The 25,895-nt window shown below is 47.5% G+C and overlaps 1 protein-coding gene across 4 annotated transcripts in view; it reads left to right on the top strand.

Annotated features, from left to right (window-relative positions):
* Positions 1-25,895, top strand: part of ASAP2 (ArfGAP with SH3 domain, ankyrin repeat and PH domain 2) — a 156,151-nt gene that overhangs the window by 30,006 nt on the left and 100,250 nt on the right. For all 4 annotated transcript variants that reach the window (XM_027113851.1, XM_027113850.1, XM_027113848.1 and 1 more), the window contains exon 2: positions 22,639-22,711. In XM_027113851.1, the coding sequence (XP_026969652.1) occupies positions 22,639-22,711 (73 nt within the window). The remainder of the gene's footprint in view (positions 1-22,638; positions 22,712-25,895) is intronic.

The following is a 25,895-nucleotide window of genomic DNA, read 5'->3' as shown; positions in this document are numbered from 1 at the left end:
ATTTGTATGTGTGTGTGTGTGTGTGTGTGTGTGTGTGTGTATGTATGTATGTGTATGTGTATGTGTATATATACACCACATCTTCTTTATCCATTCATCTGTCAATGGACATTTGGGCTGCTTCCATGTCTTGGCTAGTGTAAATAGTGCTGCTATGAACACTGGGGTGCATGTGTCTTTTTGAATTAGAGTTTTCTCCGGATGTATGCCCAGGAGTGGGATTGCTGGGTCATATGGCAACTCTGTTTTTATTATTTTCAGGAACCTCCAGACTGTTTGCCATAGTGGCTGCACCAATTTATATTCCCACCAACATTGTAGGAGGGTTCTCTTTTCTCCACACCTCCTCCCAGCCGCACTTCGTAATTGTATTACAGTACATTCAGAGTTCTTGACAGCAATGACTCTTCATAAATAATCTCGCCTGTGGGGTCACATCTGTTTAAGTATAACTCAGTTAACCTTTTTACTGTTTCATTGTATTTTGAGTCACATGAAGCCATGTGTGTGGGAAAGAATAACAACGTATCTTTCCGTAACCTTTATTCTATGCCAGATACTAGTCTAATATGACCTCTTAATTGCCATGACAACCCAAAGGCATAGGTACCATTTCCTTCATTTTACAAATGAAATTGAGGTCCTGCTTCTTGGAAGATAAGAGAAGTAATTCCATTTCACCTGACTTTAACTGAGCAACATTTATTTATATGCCAACCATTTGGACCCATATAACTGGTACAAAGCTTTTACATAGGCAGCATCCTCATTTTTTACAGAGGGTACTGATGGAGAGGTTGAAGTAACTTTCCCAAGGTCACATAGCTGATGAGAAGCAGGGCTAGATTTGAATCCAGGTCTTTCATTTCCAAGTTGAGTTCTTTTCCCTGTAGTATTACTACTATGGGGGTGGTTTATGGAAAGGAATTAAGTCAGTGTGAAACTAGACTATTTTCTAGAGCAATGTAGCCAAGATTTGCATAGTTTGTCTTCACAAACCTGTCTGAATATCAGGATGAGTATAAGAATACATTCCAAAACTAAATATTGCTAGCTCACATATTTATTTAATGAACAACAACCTTCTTTCTTAATTCAGCATATATCCAGGAAGATATTTTATTGGTATTAAGCAATGATGCTGGTATTGTAGAATTTGGGTTGAACTGTTATGCATGTAAAACATTAACTCTTTATTTGCCTAATAGTTTTCAGTGAGACGTTTTCTGGTAAGCCATCGCCTATTGCCACCGTGTATGCTAAGCCACGGTGTGATTATGAGTTCCTTACGCAAAGCTGGAGTTGGTTTAAGTAAATGCTCATGCCTCAACAAAAATGTGTCCCATAATTTTCCTATTGTGGACACAGCCAACATGTCTTAAGCCCCTGCGTCATGCCAGACACTATGCTAGATCAAGGAAGGGGAGAAGAGAGAAAGAAATGACCTAGGCCTTACAGGATGAATTCAACAGGCAGAAAAAGGACTAAGGGCCAGCGGACAGAGGATTCCCTGGTGGCATGTGTTAGGATCCAAGTAAGTTTCATGTTTAGAGTAGCATATTAGACAGGTTAAGAACTTTGTTATTGGACAGGCACGTGTGAATTTCAGACCTGATTCTGCTGTTTGGTAGCTTTGTACTTCTGGGCAAGGTGGTTAATCTTTTTTTAGCTCTTGTTTCCTCATATGAAAAAAATAGAGATGAAGGTACAAGGTATATTTCACAGGTGCTCAGTGTGTGTGTGTGTGTGTTTCTTGTCTTGGAAGTGAGGCCAGAGGTCTGTGTTCTGTGCTGGAATGAAACTTTATGTTTTTGGCCAGACAGTAGTGACAGGCGTTCTGTTTGGACTGTGACCTCATGGGAGCGTGTTTTGGTGGTTTACAGATAAAATCTAACCTGGCCTGGACCATGGGAAGTGCAGGCTCAGTCCCTTGTTGAGACTGTCAGTTGTTCTTCCAGCACATGTGTCGTGCAAGGTAAATGTTTGTTGAATCCGTGCACTAAGGTTTTACAGTAACCTCTGGAGATCTGCTTTTCTAAGTCTTTTCTTCTGGGAGGATCAGCCCTTGGGAGATTGGATGCTGCAAACGGTGACTAGTCCCAGCACTGTAGCAGCTGTGTTCAGCCTGGTGGCGATGGGTGCATGGTGTGCTTTCAGCCTGGCCTGGAATGAACATCTTGTGTTGGAACAGAGTGTGGCTTCTGTTTTCTGAGCCTTCTTTCTGAAGCCTTTGGGGAGAGTAGCTGGTGGCTAGGTCACTATTAGAAGGAGGGGATCCAAAGGCCTGTGCCTCCTTGTAGTTCCAGGATCGATTCAAGGAGAAAATCCACAGTTGGTCACCGTTTTATCTTTTTTTTAAATCATTTTTTTCTGTTTCAGCTTTTTCTTTTCCTCCCTCCTTTGTGGAGGAAAATTACCCTCCATGGGGCAGCATGTTATTGGGGAAGCAGCTTTCGATTGTGTAATGATTGTCAGGTGAGACTGTTAACATATGTTCAGACCATTAGGTATGAGACCTTGGTGAGCATTGGCTGCTTGGATGTAACCGGGGCACAGTAACATAAAAAACAAATTTTTTTCTCATAAAAGATACACAAGCAACCTTGTGTATTTTCTTTATTTTGGCTGACCCTGAATAACGGTGTCAGGTATGATGGAGAGAAGGCATATGGATTGACAAAGGTTTGTACTTCGGCTTCCAACAGCAGGAAGGATTTGCCCCAGTGAGCCTTGAAACAATTTTATAATGCACTTTTTTTTTCATAAATTATAATCATAGTTGGTATAGGAACTCAGATGGAAAATGTGACCAAATCAGAGAAGGAACTGTTAAAATGATATTTTTTCAAAAAGCATCTGCTTACTGTGTCATACAGATGAATTTTAATTAAAATACTTTCAGGATCGAGTTAGGTGGAAAATCAAAGATACAGTATATTTTTCAGGGAGGTAGGGTCCGCTTAGAGGAGCTAAAGCTTGTTTTGTTTGTACCTGGACTAATTTGAGGCAGAATGAATGGATATTATCTAGGTCACTCTGGTGTGTATTCATTCATTCACTTGTTCACTTACTCATCAGGCAGTTTGGCTGTATACTGTGCTAGTTGCTGAGAATGGTATAAATATGGACCTTCCAAGGCTCACAGTCTAGTTGTAAGGGACAAATAAATGTAATTAGGAAATAATGTGGTAAAAATAGCCAGCAAAATTGGTTCCTCAAAATAAGTGGTGGTGCACGTGTGTTAGTTTTTATGAAATATGAAGTTTCCTTTTGGGAATTAGTGGGAAAATTGCTTTTACATAAACTCATCATTAAAGAATTTGAAGCTATTGAGGCTTCAACAAGCCATTAAGATTAAGTCAAAATGCTTGCTTTTGGAATATCAAGGGCCTGTTGATCTACATAGGCAGAGGGGGTTCTGTAAGATCCAGAAATAAAGTTCTAGGGTTTTATGATGGGGCTAGAACAGAGAGCCCTTTATGAGAACACATTTCTAGCTCCCAGCAGGGATTATGTGGTTAACACTCATGGGAGGGACTTGACAGCACGCTGAATTGAGGCACATTTCCTATTAAGCTCTTTGCCTCAGTGGCTCTGGTCTTTGGTTGGAGGACAGAACCACTAATGGGCTCTCAGGTGGTGCCACAGTGTAGATGATGCTTTATGACCGTGTCCTGAATCTTTACCAGGCACCCATTAGTGTTTATACAAAGAGCAGGGGATGGATTTAACGTGTTCTTATTTACCGTTTAATTGGAATGTGTGACGTGAAGGAAGAACGTGTTCACTGGGTCCTTTGTAAAACGTCATGAACAGTATGGCTTAGACTTGGGTATTTAGGCTTTCTGCAGAAATAAACTGCTAGTTTTGATGGTGCTTGAGTTTGTTTGCGTTTTGCCAGCATTAAGTGAGCTCGTAACTGTGATATAGAAGGTCAAGGCGTAAGTCATACAGCCCGGGGAATGGGTGTCAACTTTCACCTCTTATTGGTAGTGCCGCCTGGGGCAAGTTCACTTTGCTTCGCAGTCTGCAGATTGTTGGGAGTTTCTCGAATGTAATAATGCAGTTAAATGCCTCCTGCAGTATGCAGCCACGGTCAGGGTTCCGTACTGGGTGGTGGTGATAATATTATCGTTATTAATAGAGGTCGCGGGCACTATGCTTGATTTTTGTACAAAGAGCAGGAATCCTCCCAGACAAGAGCTTGGGGGTCAGAGAAAGACTAGCACTGCCTTTGCTGGGGAGGCCGTTTTTTTCTAGACCCTTTGATGACTGTGGTGTGGATGCCGTGTTGCTGCCGCTCCTGGACGCCTGGGGGTGGGGGCGCAGCTGAAGCGCAGCCGGCCTGCAGGGCCAGTCACTTTATTCAGTGCCGGCTCAGACCCTCACCGTGCTGAGTGTGGAGCGTTCTGTAAAAACAAGCCCCGAGAGATTAGCCATTCATTTATTTTTGGTCGTTTCTTGAAGTAGTGGCAATCGCCACCTGTAACGCAGTTGTTAACGTCTTTTTTGCACGTGTCGCTCAAATATCACATCTTCCTGACTTTCCTGTCTGAACTAGCACCGCTCTTCACTGTCTCTGTGTCCCTTCAGTCAGAAAATATTCATGGAGCACCTGGGGGAAGCTGGTGGTGCAGCAGTGAGCAGAGGACACAGAAGCCCCTGCCTTGGGGAGCGCCACGATGCTCTTGCTTGGCGGTCGCCACCGTCTGGCGTGCTGTGCCCCGTGCATGCCGCTTTATTTTCTGTCTCCACTGGAACGACACTGGACACTCTGTGGAGTCAGAGACTTTGTTTTGTCTGCCACCAGCTCCCCGGTGCCCTAAGCGGAGCCCAGGACGCGACTGGCTCTTAAGGAATATTTTGTTGCGGTTGTTGAGACCCAGACGCAGGAAGAGCGAGCCCACCTTTGATTACTGAGAGTCGCAACTCTGAGCTAGTGTATAGAGGAGGAAGCTATTTAAGTTCAGTAAGGGACAGGAGGGTCACGTCCCGGGCCGGGAAGGAGCTCTGGTTTGGGCGCCAGGAGACCTGGTTTGGGGGCCTTGGATCTGCTCCTGAGAGACTACTTGACTTCGGGCAACTCTTTACATTTGTGAGTGAAAAACTGGATGAGATTCTCTAAGTCTCTTCAGACCCATACTCCCTACCCGTTTAAGATAGGCAGACTCAACCGCCTTTTGATGTGCATGTATCTTTTCAGTAACCCGGATGCTGCTGAGCAGGTGAACTGTGTGAAACTTTTAATCCTTCAACTGTATATAAGGTTTCATCCTGGGTCCAGAATATTTTAAAAAACTAAAATGCCTTCACCTCAGTGCTTCTTAGTACGATATGCCTTCCTCGCTTCTCCGTCCTCCGCGTTGCCGGTCCTTGTCTTCTTTACATCCCACCATTTAGCCGCGGTGGCCCCTCTGCGTGGGAAAGGCTCGTCCCCGGGAGGTTCATGGCTTCCGCACAAGCCTGCGTGCATGTGTGCAGGACCAGCGGCCAGCAGTGTTTTTAATTGAGGAGAAGGCTCTTCTGTGGGACAGCAGTTTGTCTGTTCACGAGCTGCACGGATCTGGTGTTGAGGTAGCAGCCGCTGGGCGTCTTGATGAGGCTGAGCTCTCTGCCCTCAGTTAGAGAGACTCCCCTGCCCTTTGCCGGAGAGGCGCCACCTCGGCAGGGTTCCAGGTCAGCCTGGAACTCTCGTCTCTGTTTAAGAAAACAGGACAATATAAAATTTGTTTCTCTGGGATTTCCAACCAAGATGGTTTAAAAAAAAAAAACCTTTGATATTTTAGTGTCATTTTTTTCCCCCCAGATAATCACTTTATGTAGAACTCTTAATTTTTCAAGTTTGATAAAAATGTTAGACGGTGAGCTATGGGGTCACAGTCCAGGGTGTGAACACCTACTTGCTGGGTGACCCAATGAGAGTTAACTGCTTGAGCCTCAGTTTCTTCTTCTGTAAAATAAGGGTAATACCCCCTGGCTCAGAGGGTCACCAGGAGAATTCGTGAGACACTGACCGGAAGGCATCAGATGCGGGTGCTCGTTGGGTGTGGGAATTTGCTGTTTCCCTGCTGTTCACTCTGTTTCTAGCAATAACATCCCCTTGTGTCTACTAGTCAGTTACTTGGTGAATTTTCCTAGACCGTTTGATATGTAGGTTGTGTACTTCAATTAGATTATAAGATCTTTACGGTCAGGCACCCTGTTTTCAACCAGGGATTTTATTGATAGTGTCTCCTTACCAGAGTGGCCATGGCTGCTGTGGTCCACTCCGCCAGGGCCTCAGCATCGGTGTCGAGTGAGACTGGCTCTTGCGTTCATCTGTCACTGAGAGTTCTTCCTGTCCCTGAATCCAGAGAATGAAGTTTGTGTTAAATAATGCTGTCCTTGGACTTTTGTAATCCCCCCACCCCCATGTGCATAGAAGCATAGACGCCTAGAAGTTAGGTCTAGAAGAAATTTCGCTTCAGCATTCCTGTGGACAGTGGCGAGTTCTGCGATGGGTCAGCCCACCCAGGCAGGGGCTCAGAAGCTGTCGCTTGGCCAGGGCCACACAGGCAGTTAGTGGTGGAGCCAGCCTGGCCCTTGGGTGTCTGCGTGACCCAGGTTTCTTCCCTCTTTACAGCCGATGGGGCCTAATGCCTTGTTCTTTTGCTGTGAGGCTTTGGTCTCAAAATCCTGCCCTGAGAGGACCTTAAATGTGCAGTGAACTTGCTCTGTGCACTGGGGTCTGTGGCTTAGCCCTGCCCCTGAACCCTCTCTCTGTCTGCCCCATCTGCCCTCGTGTCTCCAAAGTGGGTGGCAGAGCTTTCCTCCCGTAGCAATTTTCATTTCCGTGTTGATGATGGTGTCTAAAGGGTTTTATACTCAGAAACCGGAACCACACATTTAGACTCTCCTTGTACTCAGGTGGGGAGTGATTTGAGGGGATGTCATAAGGCCGTGTCTGCCGCACACACTCCCCTAGGGCCCTGCCAGGAGTGTCCTCTGGAAGGACCTTGCCGAGATCATGTGGAGAATTCCTGGGAAGGAAATGACAGGTGTCACGTGGACTGTACGTTGGGCCTTCACGGGATGGAGCAGCGCAGGTGGTGCCGTGGAGCCCAGAAGGTGGACGCTGTGTGAGGCTGGAGCCCGCGTGGGCTGAGTCGAGCTGGCTGTGCTGTTTCTCTGCAGGGGATGCCTGAGGGCCCTGGTCACAGAGGGGTGCCCTGGAAACCACTCTGCCGACCTTCTGGGTTCTTGTTTGGGCTGGTTGTGCTCGTGGTCTGTGAAGAGAGCACAGGCACGTCAGGCTGCGCACCACGGTGGGGGGAAGGCCGGAGTCGGGGGTCACATCCGAGTTTACATCTCTTCCCGTCTGTACTGTTTTTCTTACTTAGAAATTTTACTTCATCTCTTGAGCCTCAGTTTCACCATCTGTAAAATGAGGGAAATGGCACCTATGCTAACTGCCTTCTAGGGTTGTTATTGAAGTTGAAATGGTACACGTGGTCTTCTTGGGGCTGAAACTCCTTCCTCATCATTTTTAGCATTTAGCATGCTGCCTGACACAGTGGGCATTTAAGGTTTGTTGAATAGCATTCTGTAATCTGTAAGGTATGCCACACACATGGTAGTTGTTACTAATAATTCAGCTTGTGGTGTTTGACCACAGACATTAGGGGCAGGGGGAAGGAACAAGAAATCCAAAGCAGGCTCATTGCGCCGTCGTTTCTAGAACCTCGGAGTTCTGGCAACGCCCAGAGCCATGCACAACTGTGGGGATGTCAGACCCGGGGCCCCATGCAGCGATCAAGGCCTCGGTCTTAATCACGTAACAAGCTCTGGAATGCGTAACGTGGTTTCCCATTCCACAGTTGGTATAAAAGGATGGGGGACACGTTGCCTGGCCCCCCAAGAAGAATACAGTGTGGTGGGGTTTTGTTTAAACTGGGTCCACGGATAGCCATCAGACACAGTTGAAAGCAGTCAGCACCTAAGAGAGGAACAGGGGTGGGCTGTGGTGCTCAGGACCTATAAATCAGAGCCGGGACGGAGGGGCCGCCTCTCCGCCTCTGAGATGTTGCATCTCTTCCTGTTAACCTGGCTCATAGGATCAAACAATAACTGCTGGAGGTGAAAGGGGCCATGGAGATTAAATCAAATGCAGCCATCTTGGGCCATCCATGAGCAAAGCCCCGAGCCCAGCATTGTAGGGGTCAGAAGTAGGTAAGACACGTGCCTTACCCTCAAGAAACCTGGCATCTAGTGGGGAAGACAATTTTTCACCAATGAACAATAGAACAAGGCAGGGTGAAGGTAGGTTTTCTTTAAGAGGTAGGATCAGGGATCTGGGGAGAACGGGGGGATGGGAAGGCTTCTCAGGGAGGGTGGCGTCTTGGTGGATTCTGAGGGCTCTGAGGATTTTAATAAGAGGACGGGGGGGGGGGGGGGGGGGGGGGGAGGGAAGCCCCCCGGGCATTTGGGGAAGGGGGGGGGGGGGGGGGGAGTGGGGCAGGCAGGAACACCCACGGCTCTTCAGGGAACAGTTGTCCATAGGAACAGGGTGTGGAGGGTTGATAAAGCGATTGCGGAGATAGGGGCAAAAGAGGAAGGTGGTCAGGTGGTGGGAAGCAGCTCTCTTTGTCATCACAGAGATTTATTCTGTGAAGGGATGTGAGCCCTGTGGCTTTTCACCAAGTCACTTACTTTGAAGAGAAAGGAGCCGAGGTCCTGAGAACTAGGCTAAGGGTGAGAGGGGACCTGACTCCCACCTCCTGTGCTGGGGGCGCTCTGCAGGGGGCAGGCAGGGGGACGCTGTCCTCCTGGTGGGTGCTGAAAGCACGGTGCTGCAGGGCCCTGGGCAGAGGTTGAGAAGTTCTCAGAAGAACCCCTCGTCCTCAGTATCTGCCGAGTGGGTTTCGTCTGTATAATGATTAGAGGTAACATGTGCATTTTGTCCTTGACACCTCACCTGATTTTCCCTTTCCCCCCGTCCCAGCTGGTGAGTGCTGGGATTCGGTGACCCGTGGGAGGAGGTGAAGGGAACTGGGGGGGCGCCGACCTTGTTGAATTTGTGGGGACGGACGTCTCTCCTGGGGACCTTCAGCTTTGTGACGGAGAGTAGGGTGGCTGGGAGATTAGCCGCTGTCTGTCCAGCAAGGGAACTGGCAGGGAGGAAGCCTGCACCTAAGAGGACCGCGGACGGGCCTGGGCTGAGCTGAAGGACTTTAGGAACAGGAGGTGCGAGAGGCAGCATCTCTCATTTTTTCCTTTCCTTTAAAAAAATTTTTTTCCAGAAATTAACATATGTAGTTCATCGAGTTTCTTTCATCAGTTTTTTGTAACGAGCCAGACCACGTGCTTGGGACATACTGACAGGGAGACGTTTGAGTGTAGCCTGCAGAACACATCCCTCAGGGAAGGGCTGGAGGCAGAGCCGTACTCATTGTGAGACAGCCAGTAATGCTCCCTGCATAGACGCTGACCAGCGCTGTTGTTGCGAGCCGGCATTGGGGTAGGTGGGGCAGACAGATGCCCGAGGCCATGATGCTGGACCTGCATTCGAGTTTAAGTAATTGAGGAACCAGTGAATACAGAGAAATCTATCTTAACGGCCTTTGGAAGGTACTTGATGGATTGAGGCATCAGGCAGTCCTGCATCAGCTACCCCGAGCTTCCATAGTTCACTCCAGCCCTCAAAAGGAACCTGTGCTCCACTCGGCCTCAGTCTGTCCTCAGGTAAACCATGGTGTTTAATAGTGTCCTGAGAGTGAAGGAACAGTCACGAGGGAATCCAGAGGCCAGACATCTAGGGACTTGAACATTGTTTTTCAAGTTAAGGGACTGAGAACAGCCATTTGAAAGAAATAAATGGGACGGAAAGTTAGGAAAGAAACATAGTCAAGTTTTTGTGTTATTGTTTTAGTTTTAAAAATCAGCTTAACTGAGGTATAATCCATATAGAGTAAAATTCACCAGTTTTAAGCGTGCAGTTCAATGAGTTTTGTCACATGTATCAGTCATATAACCGCCACTACAGTCATAATAATAGGAGTCCCGTCACCTCGTGCCCCTCTGAGGGCCGTCCTCCAGTTCCTCCTCTCCTGGCCCTGCACAGTCATCGATGTGCTTTATGTCACTATAGTTTTGTCTTTGGTAGAATTTCATATAATTTTGAAAACAAAACAGAATCACACGGCATGTAGCCTTTTGTGTCTGGCTTTATATGTGTGTGTGTGTGTGTGTGTGTGTGTGTGTGTATACATGTTTATTTTATTTTTGGCTGCATTGGGTCTTAGTTGTGGGATCTTAGTTGAGGCACGCAGGCTCTCTAGTTGTGACGCACGGGCTCCAGGGTGCGTGGGCTCTGTAGTTGGCGGCACGTTGGCTCTCTCGTTGAGGTATGCCAGCTCAGTGATTGTGGCACGGGCTTAGTTGTCCTGTGGCATGTGGGATCTCAGTTCTCTGGCCAGGTATCGAACCCGCGTCTCCTGCACTGGAAGGCGGATTCTTTACCACTGGACCACCAGGGAAGTCCCTCTCCCTGAGGTTTTGATTTGTATTTCTCTGATAATGATGTTCAGCATCTTCTCATGTCCTTATTGGCCACTGTATAACTTCTTTGATCTATATGTGGGTACTTAGACCATGTAAGTTGGTTATCTTCAGTGTTTACTCTTGTTAAAAAGTTTTCAAAAGCCAAGATTTACACTATAATGTTTGCATCTCCTAGCAGTGTGGTGATATACCTGGGACATTTTGAACTCTTGATGAGGGGTGCAGATTCACTTATTTATTTGTGTGCCTGTCGGTAGGGAGCTCGGCAGGTGTTGAGGAAGACTCATAAACTGGCGTTGCTCCAGTGACGTAGCTCTACAGTGATACTGTTTTTAGTGCCGTTTAGATGAAGGAACTCGTGTGGACCCGGATTCATGGAATGACCGTTGCAGGCGGCCTTCCTAATCAACAACACGTTTACAGGTCAGACAGGTTCGCAGAGAAGGCAGGAGGAGAAGAGCTGTTTTAGGGTCCCTGGAGAAGCGATTGTCCTGGCAGCACAATTAATTCATTTAGTGAATATTTATCGAGTACTAGCTATATGCTAAGCATGGCTCTGTGGTGATCAAGGTAGAAAAAAATAGCACAGCAGCACAGGCACCAGGATGTTAAAGTTGGTGTTTGGGGCGTGTGTGTGTGTGTGTGTGTGCGCGCGCGTGCGTGCGTGCCTGGACCACCTTTAGTTGAACGTCAGGCAAAGCAGCAGGCAGCCGTGCAAGAAGAAATTAGTGTTCCACCCATGATGCCATGATAATATTGACATGGGTTTAGTGTTACTGTAAGTTTCAGGTGCTTGTTGTCTAACCTATTTGAGATAAGGAGGGCAAGAAGATATTAGATGCTGTCAGTGGTAGAGAGTTGAAACAAATTTCGTACTATTTCAGAGCTTTTGAATTAGTTTAAATAAAGAATATCTTGGCCTGTTTTTTAAAAATGTTTCCGACCATCTGTTTCTATTTATGTGTGCAATTCAGAGTTTTCTCCATCTTGTAACTGAAAGAATACTGAAGTGCAAGTACAGGCCACTGGCATCCACACGGCGTATTTCAAATGAATGAAAACAGCCTCATGGTTTCGTTGATCCCATTTATAGGCTGTGATGGTATATATCTGAACAGTTTGTATTCTAGTAAGATACCTTTTAAATCTACTCTGTGTAAGAAGCCGTCGAACGGGTGAGGGGGACACATCGTGACTGTCCCTTGGCGATTGTCCTGCGCTGCCCAGACCTGCTTGTTTGACTGTGTCATCTGCCTGCCGGGGGCTCCTCCACCTTCTCACAACTGCCACTGTCTCCAGGGCGTGACTGTGTTTACCTTCCGCAGGAAGCCTTTCCCTGTTAGCCGGGCTGGGCGATGCGTGTGGTTTAGCCCATGTTCCTGGAGCGTTTACAGGTGTCAGGCACTGTGCCGGGTGTGGAGATTCAGAGGTGAGAAGTCAGGGGTCCTGTCCTGGAGGAGCTGCTAGGCCTGGCTTTATTCCCTGGGGCTCCGTTTCTGAGAGATCTCAGTTGCCTCAGGAAATTTTAAGGCTTTGAAAGCAGGGACTGTTTCTTGCACAGTGGTATGAACCAAATCTCACACAACGATGTGAACAGAATAACTGCTTAATAAGCTTTATGCAATGACTGCAACTTTAAAAAACAACTTCCCCCTCAAATGAAAGTAGCTTTGTTTTCTTGGTTTGTTGTTTCTTGACTTTTTAACAGTTGTTTACCTTGAACAGACTAAGGAAACAGCACATGACGTCAGAAAGAATAACAGGCTAAGATACGGTGAAAGTATTTTTTTTGAACTAAAAGGAATTACAAAGGTGGCATCTTGGTTTTATCATTACTTCTGTGGCCTTGGAAAAATAACTTCACTTAGTCTCTGCTTTGTTATGATAATATTACCTGTGTTTGAGGATCACCAGCCATAGTGTATGTAAAAGCACTTTGTTGAAAGTGCTGTACAGATGTGAGACATTTAGTATCACTCCCGCCGGCAACACGACTGCTGGTATCTCCACGTTGGTATTTTGACCTTCTGGTAAGTTGTACTGACACACACTTTACATTTCTTCCTATTGTGAGAAGTCCAAGCCAGGGAAATACGAAATTTTTAGTTAAAAATTACCTTTTTCCATTACCAAATATTTGTTTTTACGTTTGGAATAGGACTGATTATTCACAGTGTTAATAGCTAGTCATTAATTGATTCTGTTGAGAGGCTTGGGCAGGATTCTTAGTTACCCTGGAAAATTAATCCATTACATCACATGTATTTGAATACAATTGTAGTCCCTCCTTGGAAAGATAGCTGAAATGCAAACTGTCTTAAAGACAATAGTTTCACAGAATCTTACGTCTGGCACCTCGGAGGAGAAGTGACTCGTCTAAGGCTACAGTATGAGTAGGTGACAGAGCTTGGATGGTGCCTTTTGCCGGCCGCCATGCTCACCCCTTGTTTTGCACAATCCATCGTTCCAGTCACTGTGATAAATGTAGACCTTCCCAGATGCCTGGGCTGCGTGGCTTCGACCAGCAGGACATCTGTGTACTCTGGGAGCTTCCTCAGGTTTCTTAAGAAACAGTACATTTGTATCTCTGCTTTTTTTGAAAGATAGTAAAAACTTTGCATATTAGCTTTAAAGCAGATAGCGTTCTGGTCTGAGAAACGCAGAAACCATGCCTGCTGTGAGACACTGCACCACTACATGCAGTGTCTGTTTTCAGGACTCAGCATTAGGAGTTCCCTGGGGATTGCAGCACGCAGCGGGCACGTGTCCTGTCAGAGGGGCGGGGTCTGCCGTGTGGCCCCCCGGTGCGGGCCGGAGGGGGCCTCTCCCCTAGGCAGAGGGAACCAGCCCCTTGCTCTCCCTCTTGTTCTGTTACTGGGGTTTAGAGTTTTCTTTTCTTTGGATGGAGAACAAAGAGAATAAAACGAATGGTCAAGAGCCCTTCCTTGGGGAGAAACGCTCACATCCCCAGATGCTGAAAATAGACAGCCTTTAATGACCCTCAGGAGCCACGTCAGCCAGCTGAGAGCTACTCTTGCCTTTGGCTGCCCGTCCCGCCCTCCCCCGCTGCCCCTCAGTGACAGGGACCTGCCCTGCACGGCCCCTCCCCAACCCCTCCCCGCCCCCATGTCCAGCCTCATCCTGCTGCCTTGCCTGGCCCTGTGGCCTGCTCTTCCTGCCGGGCTGTTCGCTCCTCTGGAATGTCACCCTGTCTCACTTCCCTGACCTGGCCAGTCCCCCATTTCTGTCCATGCCACGGCCTCAACTCTGCACCTTCTCCCCTGCTTCCCAGCGGCTCCTGCTCTGTGGTCCCCGCTTTGCTCCCCGCTGGGCGCAGTTTGTGGATGCCCGGCCTTCTGACGCCGTGGAAGCAGTCTTCTGTGCGTGTGTTTAGCGGAGGATTCGTTTCTTTGAATGAACTCTTCTGATGCCCGGCGTGTGAAGCGGCCCTGCCATGCTCCAGGCGCCGATGCCGAGCTTCCCCAGATCATCTTCTCAGCTCTCGCACCCCTGAAGCATTCTGCGCAGCCTGGGTTAAACGGAGCAGGAGTGTGGGGCCCGGTTCTGCCGGGCACGGGAGCGGTGGGCACCTGGTGTAGACCACTCTAGGCTCCCTGGTGCCGGGAGCCCCATGTACAACGCCAGGGCTCGGGGCAGGCTTGATGCTTTCGCACCTCTGGGCACCTCCAGCTTCGCTCCCAGCATGTGTGTCTAGTGTACGTCCAAGCTCTGTCCATCTCTTCCCGCAGATGGCCACCCTTTGAGTCTAGGGTGGGGCACCCTGGGGAAGAAGCCCGCTCAGACCAAGGCTGTGGATGCAGGGTCCTGGGGGGCTGGGTATCTGCAGTGCGGTCTGGGGGTTGGCGTGGGCTCCCGGTAGGTGCGCCCCCTTGGCCGCTGTTGTTCTCACCGTATGTGGACAGGGTGCGGCCGCAGGAGAGCTGGAGCAGGCCGCTCCAGGGTAGCCGCCAGGTCCAGCGGCAGCCGTGGGTCTGTGCCAGTCAGTGACCAGCCGCGCTGCTGCCTGCTGTGCTGTGCTGTGCCAGCTGCCGGGGCGGTGGGAGGGGAAGGGTCCTCAGGTCGACGCGGATGCTCTCCAACTGCTGGGCAGTGCTCACCTGTGTGGTGTAATCTTCACAGTCGCCATATCGAGTAGACGTTATCGCCCCATTCTAGGGATGTGGAAGCTGAGGCCCAGGGATGGAGTCATTCGTGTGTGGAGATGCAGGAATTAAAGCCCAGCTCTGTGTGCTCAGCCATGCTCTCTACTCCAGCGGTGCTCTCACAATAAGCCGGGCTCACGAGGATGAAGTGGGGTGCAGGGTGCGTGGTCTGGGGCAGGAAGATGCCTGGGTGGTTCCCATGTGCGCCTGGCCTCCCCAGTTTATCTTTCTCTCCCCCCATTCCTGCACTACTTGAATTGCAGAAAAATAAAAGGTTAGTTCCTAGACGTGCAGCCTTGGGGATCGGCGGGGCGTGTGAATGGAGGACAGGCGCCGAGACTCTGGGGGTAAAGCAGGAGGGGCACCGCGGGATCCAGGTAGCACGTTGGCCTTATTTGCATTTTCACCTCCTTCTTTCAGAAACCTCCCTCTGCTGTGTGTAGAGGGTGGCTCTGTGTGTGGCAGGCAGCTTTGGGGCCTCAACAAGCCTGCTGGCTCCTTCTTTCCTCTGGTCTCCCTTCCTCATTCTGGGTCTCCCTCCTCCCTGCTTTCCACTCCATCGCAGGGCAGGGCTCCAGGTCTTTGGGATGGGAAGCAGGAACCAAGAAGTGGAAGATCAACAGACGGCAGGCTAGCCATGTCTTATCTAATCTTCCTCTCGAAGAACTCAGGAGTAGATTGTGTGCAGATGGTGGCAAATCCGACACCCGCCTTCATGCACTACCCACGCCCTCGGCCCCTGGGAAGATTCTGAAGCCCCAGGCTGGTTACACAGGTAGTCTGGGCAGTTGTGCCCGTGCACCTGGATGAGCTTAGTGGAAAGGGGCTTAAAGGAAGCACAGGGAGTCGGGTGTAAGGGGGATGATTTTCCCGAACGTTAGGGAAGGCAGCTGCAGAAGCCCACTGAGCTCCCTGGCGCCCCTCCGGCCTCTGGAAGCCAGGTTGTTAGCAAACGGGGTGGGGGCACAGTTCGGGAAGCTTGCCCCTTAGTTTGCGGGAGCTCTCCTAGCCTTTCTTTAGTTCAAAGCCAAATAAATGACCTTGGGCAAGTCACTTAAACTCTGAGTCAGTTTCTTCTACTTTAAATTAGGGGAAGTGATGATTTCACAGGGTGTTGTAAATGTTGCCCAAGATAATGGATGTTAAAGTGCTTTGTGGAATTTAAATTGGTCTATGATCCTTGGGACTGCAGATGCCTTTTTAGACTCCCATCTCCTGCTGTCTTTGGAACTAAAAGGTGTTTCTCTCAAATGCTGATGACCTTATCTGAGTAACACTGTGGCTGTTCATTCCCTGGATACACCTGTAGAGCTTCAGGCATCGTCCAGCTTCACAGTGCGGCCCTTTGTGAGCAGAGGGTGGGCAGAGCTTGGTGTGGCCCCTGCAGGTGTGAGAGCGGCCAGCCCGCCTAGAGGCCTTGCTTTGTGAGTGGGGTTCCTGATGCCTGGGGGTCTGTGTGGGGCGGGGACAGACTGATACCAGGTGCCCACCACCCCCTTGCACTTCAGACCTGGGATTCCACACTCCTGTCCCTAAATGTTAAAGCTGATATGGCCCAGAACACCCTGTGCTACCACTAGTCATGTGGCCCTGCCTTTGTCGTGATACCCATTTAGAGAGTCAGAAACAGCACCAGGAAAAGTTTCGGAGAATTTAAAGTGGTGGAAGGAAACGGATGCATGTGGAAGTGAAAGGCTGGCAAGAGCTACAAAAGTGTTTTTTTCTGAGTTATTTCTGCTTGTTATCATAACCATTATCAGACCTGAAAATATTTATCCTATTGATTGGGACAGTACTGGGGTGATGGTGTTTCCCAGCAGCTACCTTACTTGGTCATAAGTGTGGTATAGTTTTAGACCCTCTGAGAACCGGAAGACACTGACAACGGCTACTGATTATTGAGTGCCTGCAATATGCCAGACCCTGTATATGTTGATGACCTTATCCTAGGAGGCAGATATTATTATTCCCAACACACAGATGAAGAAACCGAGTCAGGGAGATGAAGTAGTTTTCTGAGACTGTGCTGCTAGTAAGTGGCGCCTGGCTGTCCAATTCTAAAGCCAGTGATTTCTAACTTCTGCACTGTTCTCCAACAGGACAGCACTGAGGGGCCAGAACTAAGATCCCATTCTGTTGGGTTCTTTTCTTTCTGGTGTCTTCCTGTAGGTGACATCGTGGACTTAGAGACGTGGGTGTTAGGAGGGGATTAGGAGATGGAATGGAATGATGGGTTTTCCCATTTTCAATGCATGCGTTGCTTAAAGTCTCTGGTCAGTTACGAGATGCACTTTTTGAAAGAATATATAAGACACAAATGTGGCAGCCAGTTGACCTCAGGAAGGCCCCCGTCGAGGGCCCAGGGGGAATGGTGGGGCTTGGTGTGCTAGATGGGGTGAGGGTAGGGACGTTGCCCACAGAGTGGATGTGGTTGGCGGAAGTCTCACTTCGCTCTCCTCGTCTGCGTGTGGGGCTTGGAAAGAAAACGGCCATCTCCAGCCTCCTCTCCCCTGTTTACGTTCCCAAAGTGGAGTTCATGTGGCGTGAGCCTCGTTTCCTGGGGAAATCAGCCTGGCTTGTGATGACGTTGTCCTCTGGGACGGGGACAGATGTGGAAGGCTGGCCTCGCTCTCAGCTGAGGGTCGCCTTCCCAGCCTCTTCTGCATCACCAGGCCTGCGGTGCCGCATCTGGCGCAGCGCCCGCACCGCCCCCCTCCCACTTCCTGCCAGGGGTGTGTTAGCACCTTCTGGGATAAGGTCCATTCTGTTTGTGATTAGTCTCCTGAGATCACCCGTTTCCTGCTTGCATCCAAGCTCTCTTGTCAGCCCCAGGGAGCAGAGCACTCTGGGAGGGTCGGGGGACCCAGGCCAGGCCCTCCCCCTGCCCTTCGTCTCCCCGGGAACAGGGCATCAGGGCCGGGGAGACTGGGGGTGCCTTTCTTTGCTTCTGGTGGGTTGTAGCTGTTCTGCCAAAATTTGCCTTTCCCTTTTCAGCTCCCCCAGATCTCCCAGTAGCTTTCCCCCCTAGTAAAAATCAGGACGTGAAGCATTTTTATAAAGCTGGCAGTCACATCATCTGTTTCCTACGTTTCTCTACATTAGTGATCTAGCGGGGGCTGTGTTGGGGGCTGACCTCTCCAGGCAGAGGGTCCGTGGGGTGCCTGTGGGTACTTGGTTCTTCAACTTTACTTACCTCAGGGCTCTCCTTTGTTAACATGGGCATTTGTGCATAGTCTGCGTTCTTTCTGCACTCCATGTTTTCACGTAGTGTGACCCAGTGGGCATCGGTGATACTAACAACTGTCTGGACTTGAATCGTAGGAGTGCCCTATAGTTTGTGTGGTTATTCTCCTAGGTTAGGCATTCGGGGCTTTTTCCCATTTTTTCTCAGCAACATCTACATCCTTAAACATAAACATAATCTACATCCCTAAGCATAATCGAATTTTATCTATTTTTATTTTTTAAAATTAATTTATTTATGGCTGCATTGGGTCTCCGTTGCTGCGCGCAGGCTTTCTCTAGTTGTGGCGAGCGGGGCCTACTCTTCGTTGAGGTGCGCGGGCTCCTCATTGCGGTGGCTTCTCCTGTTGCGGAGCACGGGCTCTAGGTGCGTGGGCTTCAGTAGTTGTGACTCGCGGGCTTAATTGCTCTGTGGCATGTGGGATCTTCCCGGACCAGGGATGGAACCCTTGTCCCCTGCATTGGCAGGCAGATTCTTAACCACTGCGCCACCAGGGAAGTCCCATAATTTCGTCTGTTTCTTTAAAACAACTTTATGGTATTATAGTGCACGTTTACTTTTGCAACTTGCATCTTTAATATTTTTGTGAAGTTTCATTTGTGTTCTGGGTGGGTAAAGATTGTTCATCTCCATTGCCGTGTAGCGTTCTGTTATGTGAATACACAACAGTTCATCTATTTTCCCGTTGACAGGCATTTGGGTTTGTCCAGTTTTCAGCTACTTGGAAGCGTGTCATGAACATCCTTGTATGTATCTTCCGGTGCAAACATTCACATGCTATGAGCAACTTCCATATTATTAGGTAATACCAGAGTGTGTCGTGTTTGTCCTTAGGCACACGTTTCGCACAGCTGTGATCTAGCTTGGCTATTTATTTGATCTTAATGCTTCATGACACCTGCTGTTCTCTGGGCCTCTGCGTTATTCCCAGGAGGAGGTCGATCCATTATTGCCCTCACTTTAAACCGAGCCTGCAGGCCACATTGCATTTCTGTGCTTCCCAGAAGTGGTCTGGAAATATTTGACACTGTCGTTACCATTCTCTGTTACTTCAGAAGTTAAGTCAAATGTGCGCTGAGGGAAAGCCACCATCTAAATATCTGTATGACTCTTTCTTGGCAAAGCTGTCCTTGGGGCACAGGTCTGGGCATTGTTTTGTTTTGTTATTTGGTTTTATGTCATTTCTTCTCCAGTTGGTCTTTCATGAAAGGAACGAGGGGAGAGGAGATGGGACAGGCATGGGTCATGGCCCAAATGGGGAGGCCTGTGGTCAGCTGTCCTCTTGTCCCCTCCAGGGTAGAATCTCTGGGTTCCAAGAATAAGCCAGGCCCTTGCCACCCTTGCTGGCTCAAATTGTGACCTTAGGGTGCTAGGGACCAAGCCGGCCCTGTGTTGTCGCCTCTAGTCCAGGGCAGGAGCAGCCGGGCCGGCTGACGGTGCAGGAGGAACGTTTGTGTGGATCCTCAGGTCAGGGGTCAGCAGACTTTGTCTGCAAAGGGCCCGATAGTAAATATTTTAGGCTTTGTGGGCCTAAAATATTTAGGATTTTCAGGCCTAGAGGCAAAATTGAGGCAAAATTATGTACATCCTTACATAAGAGAGAAAAGAAATTTCCACAAAATTTTTTTAATGAAAATTAAAATATAATAATAATAATGATAGTAATGGAGTATAATTTTTTTGGTAGTGCAGGTCTACTAAGAAGAGTGGAATTTTTTTTTAATATCTTCATTGGAGTATAATTGCTTTACAATGTTGTGTTAGTTTCTGCTGTAAAACAAAGTGAATCAGCCATATGCATACGTATATCCCCATATCCCCTCCCTCCCCTCTAGGTGGTCGCAAAGCACAGAGCTGATCTCCCTGCGCTATGCAGCTGCTTCCCACTAGCTATCTATTTTACATTTGGTAGTGTATAGATGTCAATGTTACGCTCTCACTTAGTCCCAGCTTACCCTTCCCCCTCCCCGTGTCCTCAAGTCCATTCTGTACGCCTGCATCTTTATTCCTGTCCTGCCCCTAGGTTCTTCAGAACCATTTTCTTCTTTTTTTAGATTCCATATATATGTGTTAGCATACGGTATTTGTTTTTCTCTTTCTGACTTACTTCACTCTATGTGACAGACTCTAGGTCCATAGAAGAATGGAATCCTTTCTGGGGGGATAACATTTCTCTCTCTTTTTTCATTATTTATTTGTTTATTTGAAGTATAGTTGATGTACGAACCTTTCTCTTAATGGGTTGTTCAGAGTTAGTATTCTCCATCACCCCATCATCACATGGATTGGAAATATTCATCTGTACAGATCCTTAGTGCATGGCTGCATGAAAACAGGCCGAGGGACAGAAGTGGCTTGTGGACCCTGGATGCTCAAGAGTCATCTCAGACAGACTGCAGTTTTGGCCCCACGGGCCGGCATCAGGACATAGGTGCCTCCGTGCCAGATGGAGGTCCCTGTAGGGCCCTGGGAACAAAGACTGAGGCAGCCCTCCAAAGGGAGACAGGCGTGTCGCACGGAGGGAAGAGGGAACGGACCCCCTAGGTGCTACCAGTGCTTTACGGGGTAGCCCTGGGGGATGGCACACAGAGGGATGCAGGTACAGAGGAGAAGCATGAAGCGGGGTGTGCTTAGAAACAGTACATGGGACGTGGCTGGAGCTCTTGAGAAAGGTAGCCAGACTGAGGAGCTGGCTAATAAATTTTATTACATTTTAATTTTACTCTAAATTTTACTCTAAATATTCCTCTGTGGCCAGTGGCTACCATCCTGGACAGCACGGGTCTGAAAAGGAAAAGTGTGAGCGTCCTCCCAGGCAGGCCGTCCTTTCCCACGCTGCACAGGATCCCAGACCAGCCGTGGACTTGGAGGAGAGCTGCTTCCATGAATAAATAAGAGCCGTGGCTATTAATATAACAGTTTAGGGGATCAAAAGAGATGCTTTTAAAGTGGTTGAAGACAGTTGTTTATTTTCCTCTGAAATATCTGTGACACATCCCTACAGTCCTGTTTATGTGATGAATTTACTCCCTGAAATTTGCTTTGTAAACTAAAGGTCAGCTGTGGTCTGGGTCCTCAGAATTAATGAGGTTTTTGGCCAGACTTAGGCTTTTGTGCAGTTCCTACTTAGGGCCGTATTGTCTGTTAGATTTTTGCTTGTTTATAGTTTTTACACACACATTCTGGTTGTAGTTGCAGCTTTTTTTCCTTCTCCTAAGCTTTCTGGTTACAGTTGCGGCTTTTTTCCTTCTCCTAAGTTTAGGTGGATTTTGCAGAGGGCAGGGTGTGGTGAGTGCATGACCTGGTCGGAAGTCTCAGCCTGATTGGTAGAAACTTTTGGTTCCTTGAGACTCTCGAGTTTTATTATTTTTGTTCTAAAATTCCCATGCTGTTTTTATATATAATTGACAGAGACTTTTTCCAGCATTCAGTCTTAATCATTTTAACTTCTCCTGACCAAGTTCAACCTTAATTATCTGTAAATACATACTGTAATGAGGGGTGTGTTTTTGAGTGGCGAGGTAATTGCTTTTCCCTCTTGTAATTTTAATTAAAAATCACCTCTACCGCCCACCTCACCTGTACTTCTAAGCTCCTCATAATAGACTAGAAAACCAACAGTTACTGTTCATCTTCTCTTTCCTGAGTTCAGGAAACAGTGTGTGCCTTTAATGACAAGGGTACAGTTTCCATCTGGTGGCATTTTTACAAGGCTTCCTGCAATGAATGATCAGGGAGGGGTGTGCCCCACAGTGTAACATGGGAGGGAATTTGTCAGAGTTCAGCTGTGTGATAAAGGGCATTTCCTCTGCCGTCGGCCTTCCACACTGAGGCATCTGACTACCCCCAGTTCCCATTTCTCAGCGCAACTGAGCCAGACCCCTGTGGACAGAAGATTACTCTGTCATCTGTGGGAAGGCCGGCAGCTGGAGTACTAAAACCTGGTTGAGAGTGGCAGAGTCGATCTCGAAGGCCACTCCCTGACTTTTCCAGCATGTCTGCTGCCCTGCATCAAGCTTCTGTCTGTGGGTCCTGGCCGGGCCCTCACCGTTGGGTAGCCTTTCCCTGAATCCACTTCCTGCCTGCCCCGTTGTTCTCACTGCGGCCTGCATGACCTTTCCCCCCCACTAAGAGTAAGAAGCTTTCAGTGGCTGCCCCTTGTTTCTGGGCTCAGCAGGGACAACCGTTGTCTGGGTTGGGGTCCTGCCGGGCTTGGTCATTTTCTGAGCTGTGTTTTGAGTCCTGTTGTCTGCCAGGCTCTCTGCTGGGTGCTGAGGATACAGTGGCGAACAGGTGTGTGCCTTTAGAGGAGAACATTAGGAAGTGTGTCTGTTTGATTATGCGGGAGACGGGCCCCGGCAGGCTGGCACACCCCCAGGGCTCGCTGGTTCACAGGGAGACCTGAGGGTTGGTGGAAGCAGAGGTGGTCCAGGTTAACTCGCTTCACCGCAGAAGGCTGGTGTCCAGCAGGCAGTGAGGGCAGAGGCGGCTCGGGAGCTTCAGGTGGATGAGGCACGTGACAAGGTGGTGGCTTTTAGGGACCACCTGCTCCATCTTCATTCCCACCACACTGAGCACCGGTCCCTCGGCGGCAACCCCACAGGGGCCTCCACATGGCGCTCCTGTGGCTGCTCTCTGAAGCTGTGATCTAAGATCAAACACGTTTTAATGAATACATTCTCTGTATTTTAGGCTTTGGACGTGGACCGGATGGTTCTTTACAAAATGAAGAAATCCGTGAAAGCAATAAACATCTCTGGGCTGGGTGAGTATGCATCCTTTCCTGGGGGTTTCTTTGTGGAAAATTTTGTGTTTGCAGTCCTGATATCATAATGTTAATCAACCATTAATGAATAATCAGCCAAACTTCTTTTCCTGGGCATACAAATTAGAGAGGTGAGTTGGGATGTGTAAGTTTTAGAAGCATGGGTGCTTCCGGTTCTCTGAAGTGTAGCTGAGTCTCGCGTGATGGCCCTGCGTGGACCAGCTTTGCCAGGCTGGCTAGGAACGGTGGACTCACTCCTGCCTCTGTTATTTGGTTTGTGCTGTTAATTATGCCAGATGCCCTTTCCATTTCTCTCTTATCCAATTCTTGCCTTTCTTGTCTGGGAGGAAAATTAATAAGTATAAAAACATGATCAACTACTCAAAGTAATATTTGATCTAGACTTATATAAATAGGTTAAAAACAAAAAACACTGCAACTTCTGACCCAAAGATGATGGGCTGCACGTGTGTGGCAGGTCTGCTCCCTGCACAAAACGTTACTAATGATAGAAGATACTTTTTTTTTTTTGCGGTACACGGGCCTCTCACCGCCGTGGCCTCTCCCGTTGCGGAGCACAGGCTCCAGACGCGCAGGCTCAGTGGCCATGGCTCACGGGCCCAGCCGCTCCGCGGCATGTGGGATCTTCCTGGACCGGGGCACGAGCCCGCGTCCCCTGCATCGGCAGGCAGACTCTCAACCACTGCGCCACCAGGGAAGCCCTATTTGCATATTTTATATATGGCAATTACATTGATGTTAATATGATTAGACAGATATTAATTTGTTTATGACAAGTACCAAATGAATGTGAAATAAGTTTGGGAAGGCAAAGAAGAGCAGGAACTTAATTTGTTCTTGACTGAGCTAGTTCCCGACTAAGTGTGAAAGCTTTCTGGACCTGGAGTTTGTGGTGCTGGCTGTCATACTCTGGAAGAAGTTACTTAGCGTAACTAAAGTAGCATAACTTAGCATAACTAAAGTAACTTCTAAGTAGCTTCTAAGAAGTTACTTAGAAGTTACTTTTTTTTTTTTAAATGGATTAAAAAAGTCATACTTGTGCAATGTAATACTGTATAGAATGAAAATGAATTAACTATAAGTATATGCAGCCACAGAGATGAATGTCACATATAAAACATTGAGCAAAAGGATACACACTGTGTGTTTGAATAGATACAGATACAGATATAGAAATACATATAGATTTCAAAAATCTCCAAAATTATTTTTTTTTTTCACACATACACACTGTATTTTATTTTTACAAGAAATAAATAAACTGACACCAAGCATTGTAAATGGATGACCACAACAGAAGCAACAATGATTGCAATTACCAAACACGAAATACACTCACACTATGTCATAATATTGACATTCAGTCCAGGAATCCTCCACTGTAACAGCTCCTTTACTTTGCAGTGAAAATTGATTTGTATATTTTTTGCCTCTGGGTCCTTGTGGGATTTTTTATTTTTTTAATTCAAACGGAAAGTCACAAAAATTATAATCTTCCTCATCAGTTCACTCAGTCCCATGTAATTAATTTTTTTTCATCTTGATCTTTTGTTAGCACTTTTATGAATTCATCAGTTTTCCATTAGAGTTCTGAAAATGCTTATTCAGTTCAGCAGTATAGTCAGTTACCAGAAACCTGTATTTGTCAGAGTCTTTTCCATGAATTCCTTGAAGATGAAACCCTTTTATAGGAACATTTTTGCAAAAGCATCAGAGTACACCCAGAACTGTCTGTAAATGACAAAAGACTTAAAAATGACCACGGTTAAAGATTTGATAAAAGTTCATAATAATGCAATTGACAAGGAAATTTAGTTATTTCTGAGATATACATTTTAAAGTAATAACTAGAATTATGACTTATAACATTATACCAGAACATATAAGATTTTTAGAAATTTCATGTAATGTCTGAAACATTTATATTAACGTATTTCCTACTTAGCATCTTTTAGCCATGGTTTCCTTGTCTCAAAACCAGTCATTTAGGTTAGAATGGGGATCAATTGTTCTCAGCCAGGGTGATTTGTCCCAGTTTGGTTATTAACAGCTGAAGAGTGTGTGTGTGTGTGTGTGTGTATGTGTGTGTGTGTGTGTATATGTATGTGTGTGTGTATGTATGTATGTGTGTGTGTGTATGTATGTGTGTGTGTGTGTGTGTGTGTGTGTGTGCACTAGAGGCCAGGGATGCTGCTGAAGGTCTTGTGATGAACAGGACAGCCCCCAACAAAGAATTATCTGGCCCCAAATGTCAGTAATGCCAAGGTTGATAAACCCCCATCTAGATGTTCTTCGAAGTCCTCTACAGTTTTTTTAAATTTTTATTTTATTGAAGTATAGTTGATTTACAATGTTGTGTTAAATTCTGCTGTACAGCAAAGTGATTCAGTTATACATATATATACATTCTTTTTCATATTCTTTTCCATTATGGTTTATCACAGGATATTGAATAGAGTCCCCTGTGCTATACAGTAGGACCTTGTTGTTTATCCTCTACAGTTTTTTAAAAACAAGTGACAAAACAAAAACAAAAACCGCCACCATGCTTAGCTTGCCGGTACATAGATATTAACTGATTACCTGACAACCACTGATTTTATGAAAGACGGAAATAGAGTCAGTTTTCAGTGACTAACACCTAACTGGAAGTAAATGTGTAGGGAAATTTTTATTAATTTTTTTTCTATTTAAAAGTAAATATCAAAGACAAGAGTATAAAACTCCCTCCGCTTAATACAGCACTGAGATTTGCTGAAATGGGTGTTGCAGTATCCGAAAAGGCGGTCACCCCCCGGGAAAAGCTCTTTTCCTGGATAAAGTAGGAGGTGGACAAGAAGAATAATGATTGTTTCATGTTTGAACACTTCCTGTGTACCTTGGGCTTTCTGTACCTTATGCTCATCTTTACAGCACATCGTTGTAAAGACTTGTTCTCGGTTTACAAAGGGGGAACCTGAGAGCAGAGGGTTGCCGGTGTTCTCTGGATGCTTCTGGAGTTCAGCTTCCTGCCGGGTAGGGCTGAGGTCAGCGGCCACGCGGCCACCCTGCTGCGAGGCCCCCACTGTGCTGGCATTGACAGGCTGTCCTCAAGACGTCAAGAAACCACCAAGAGGGCTTCCCTGGTGGCGCAGTGGTTGAGAATCTGCCCGCCAATGCAGGG

The sequence above is a fragment of the Aethalodelphis obliquidens genome, unplaced genomic scaffold, assembly GCF_003676395.1.
Source record: "Aethalodelphis obliquidens isolate GAN/ISIS:26980383/991018 unplaced genomic scaffold, ASM367639v1 scaffold12, whole genome shotgun sequence".
In the NCBI taxonomy this organism is placed as follows: Eukaryota; Metazoa; Chordata; class Mammalia; order Artiodactyla; family Delphinidae; genus Aethalodelphis; species Aethalodelphis obliquidens.
The sequence above is the reverse complement of the archived record's forward strand: the minus strand, read 5'-3'. Positions and strand labels throughout refer to the sequence as shown.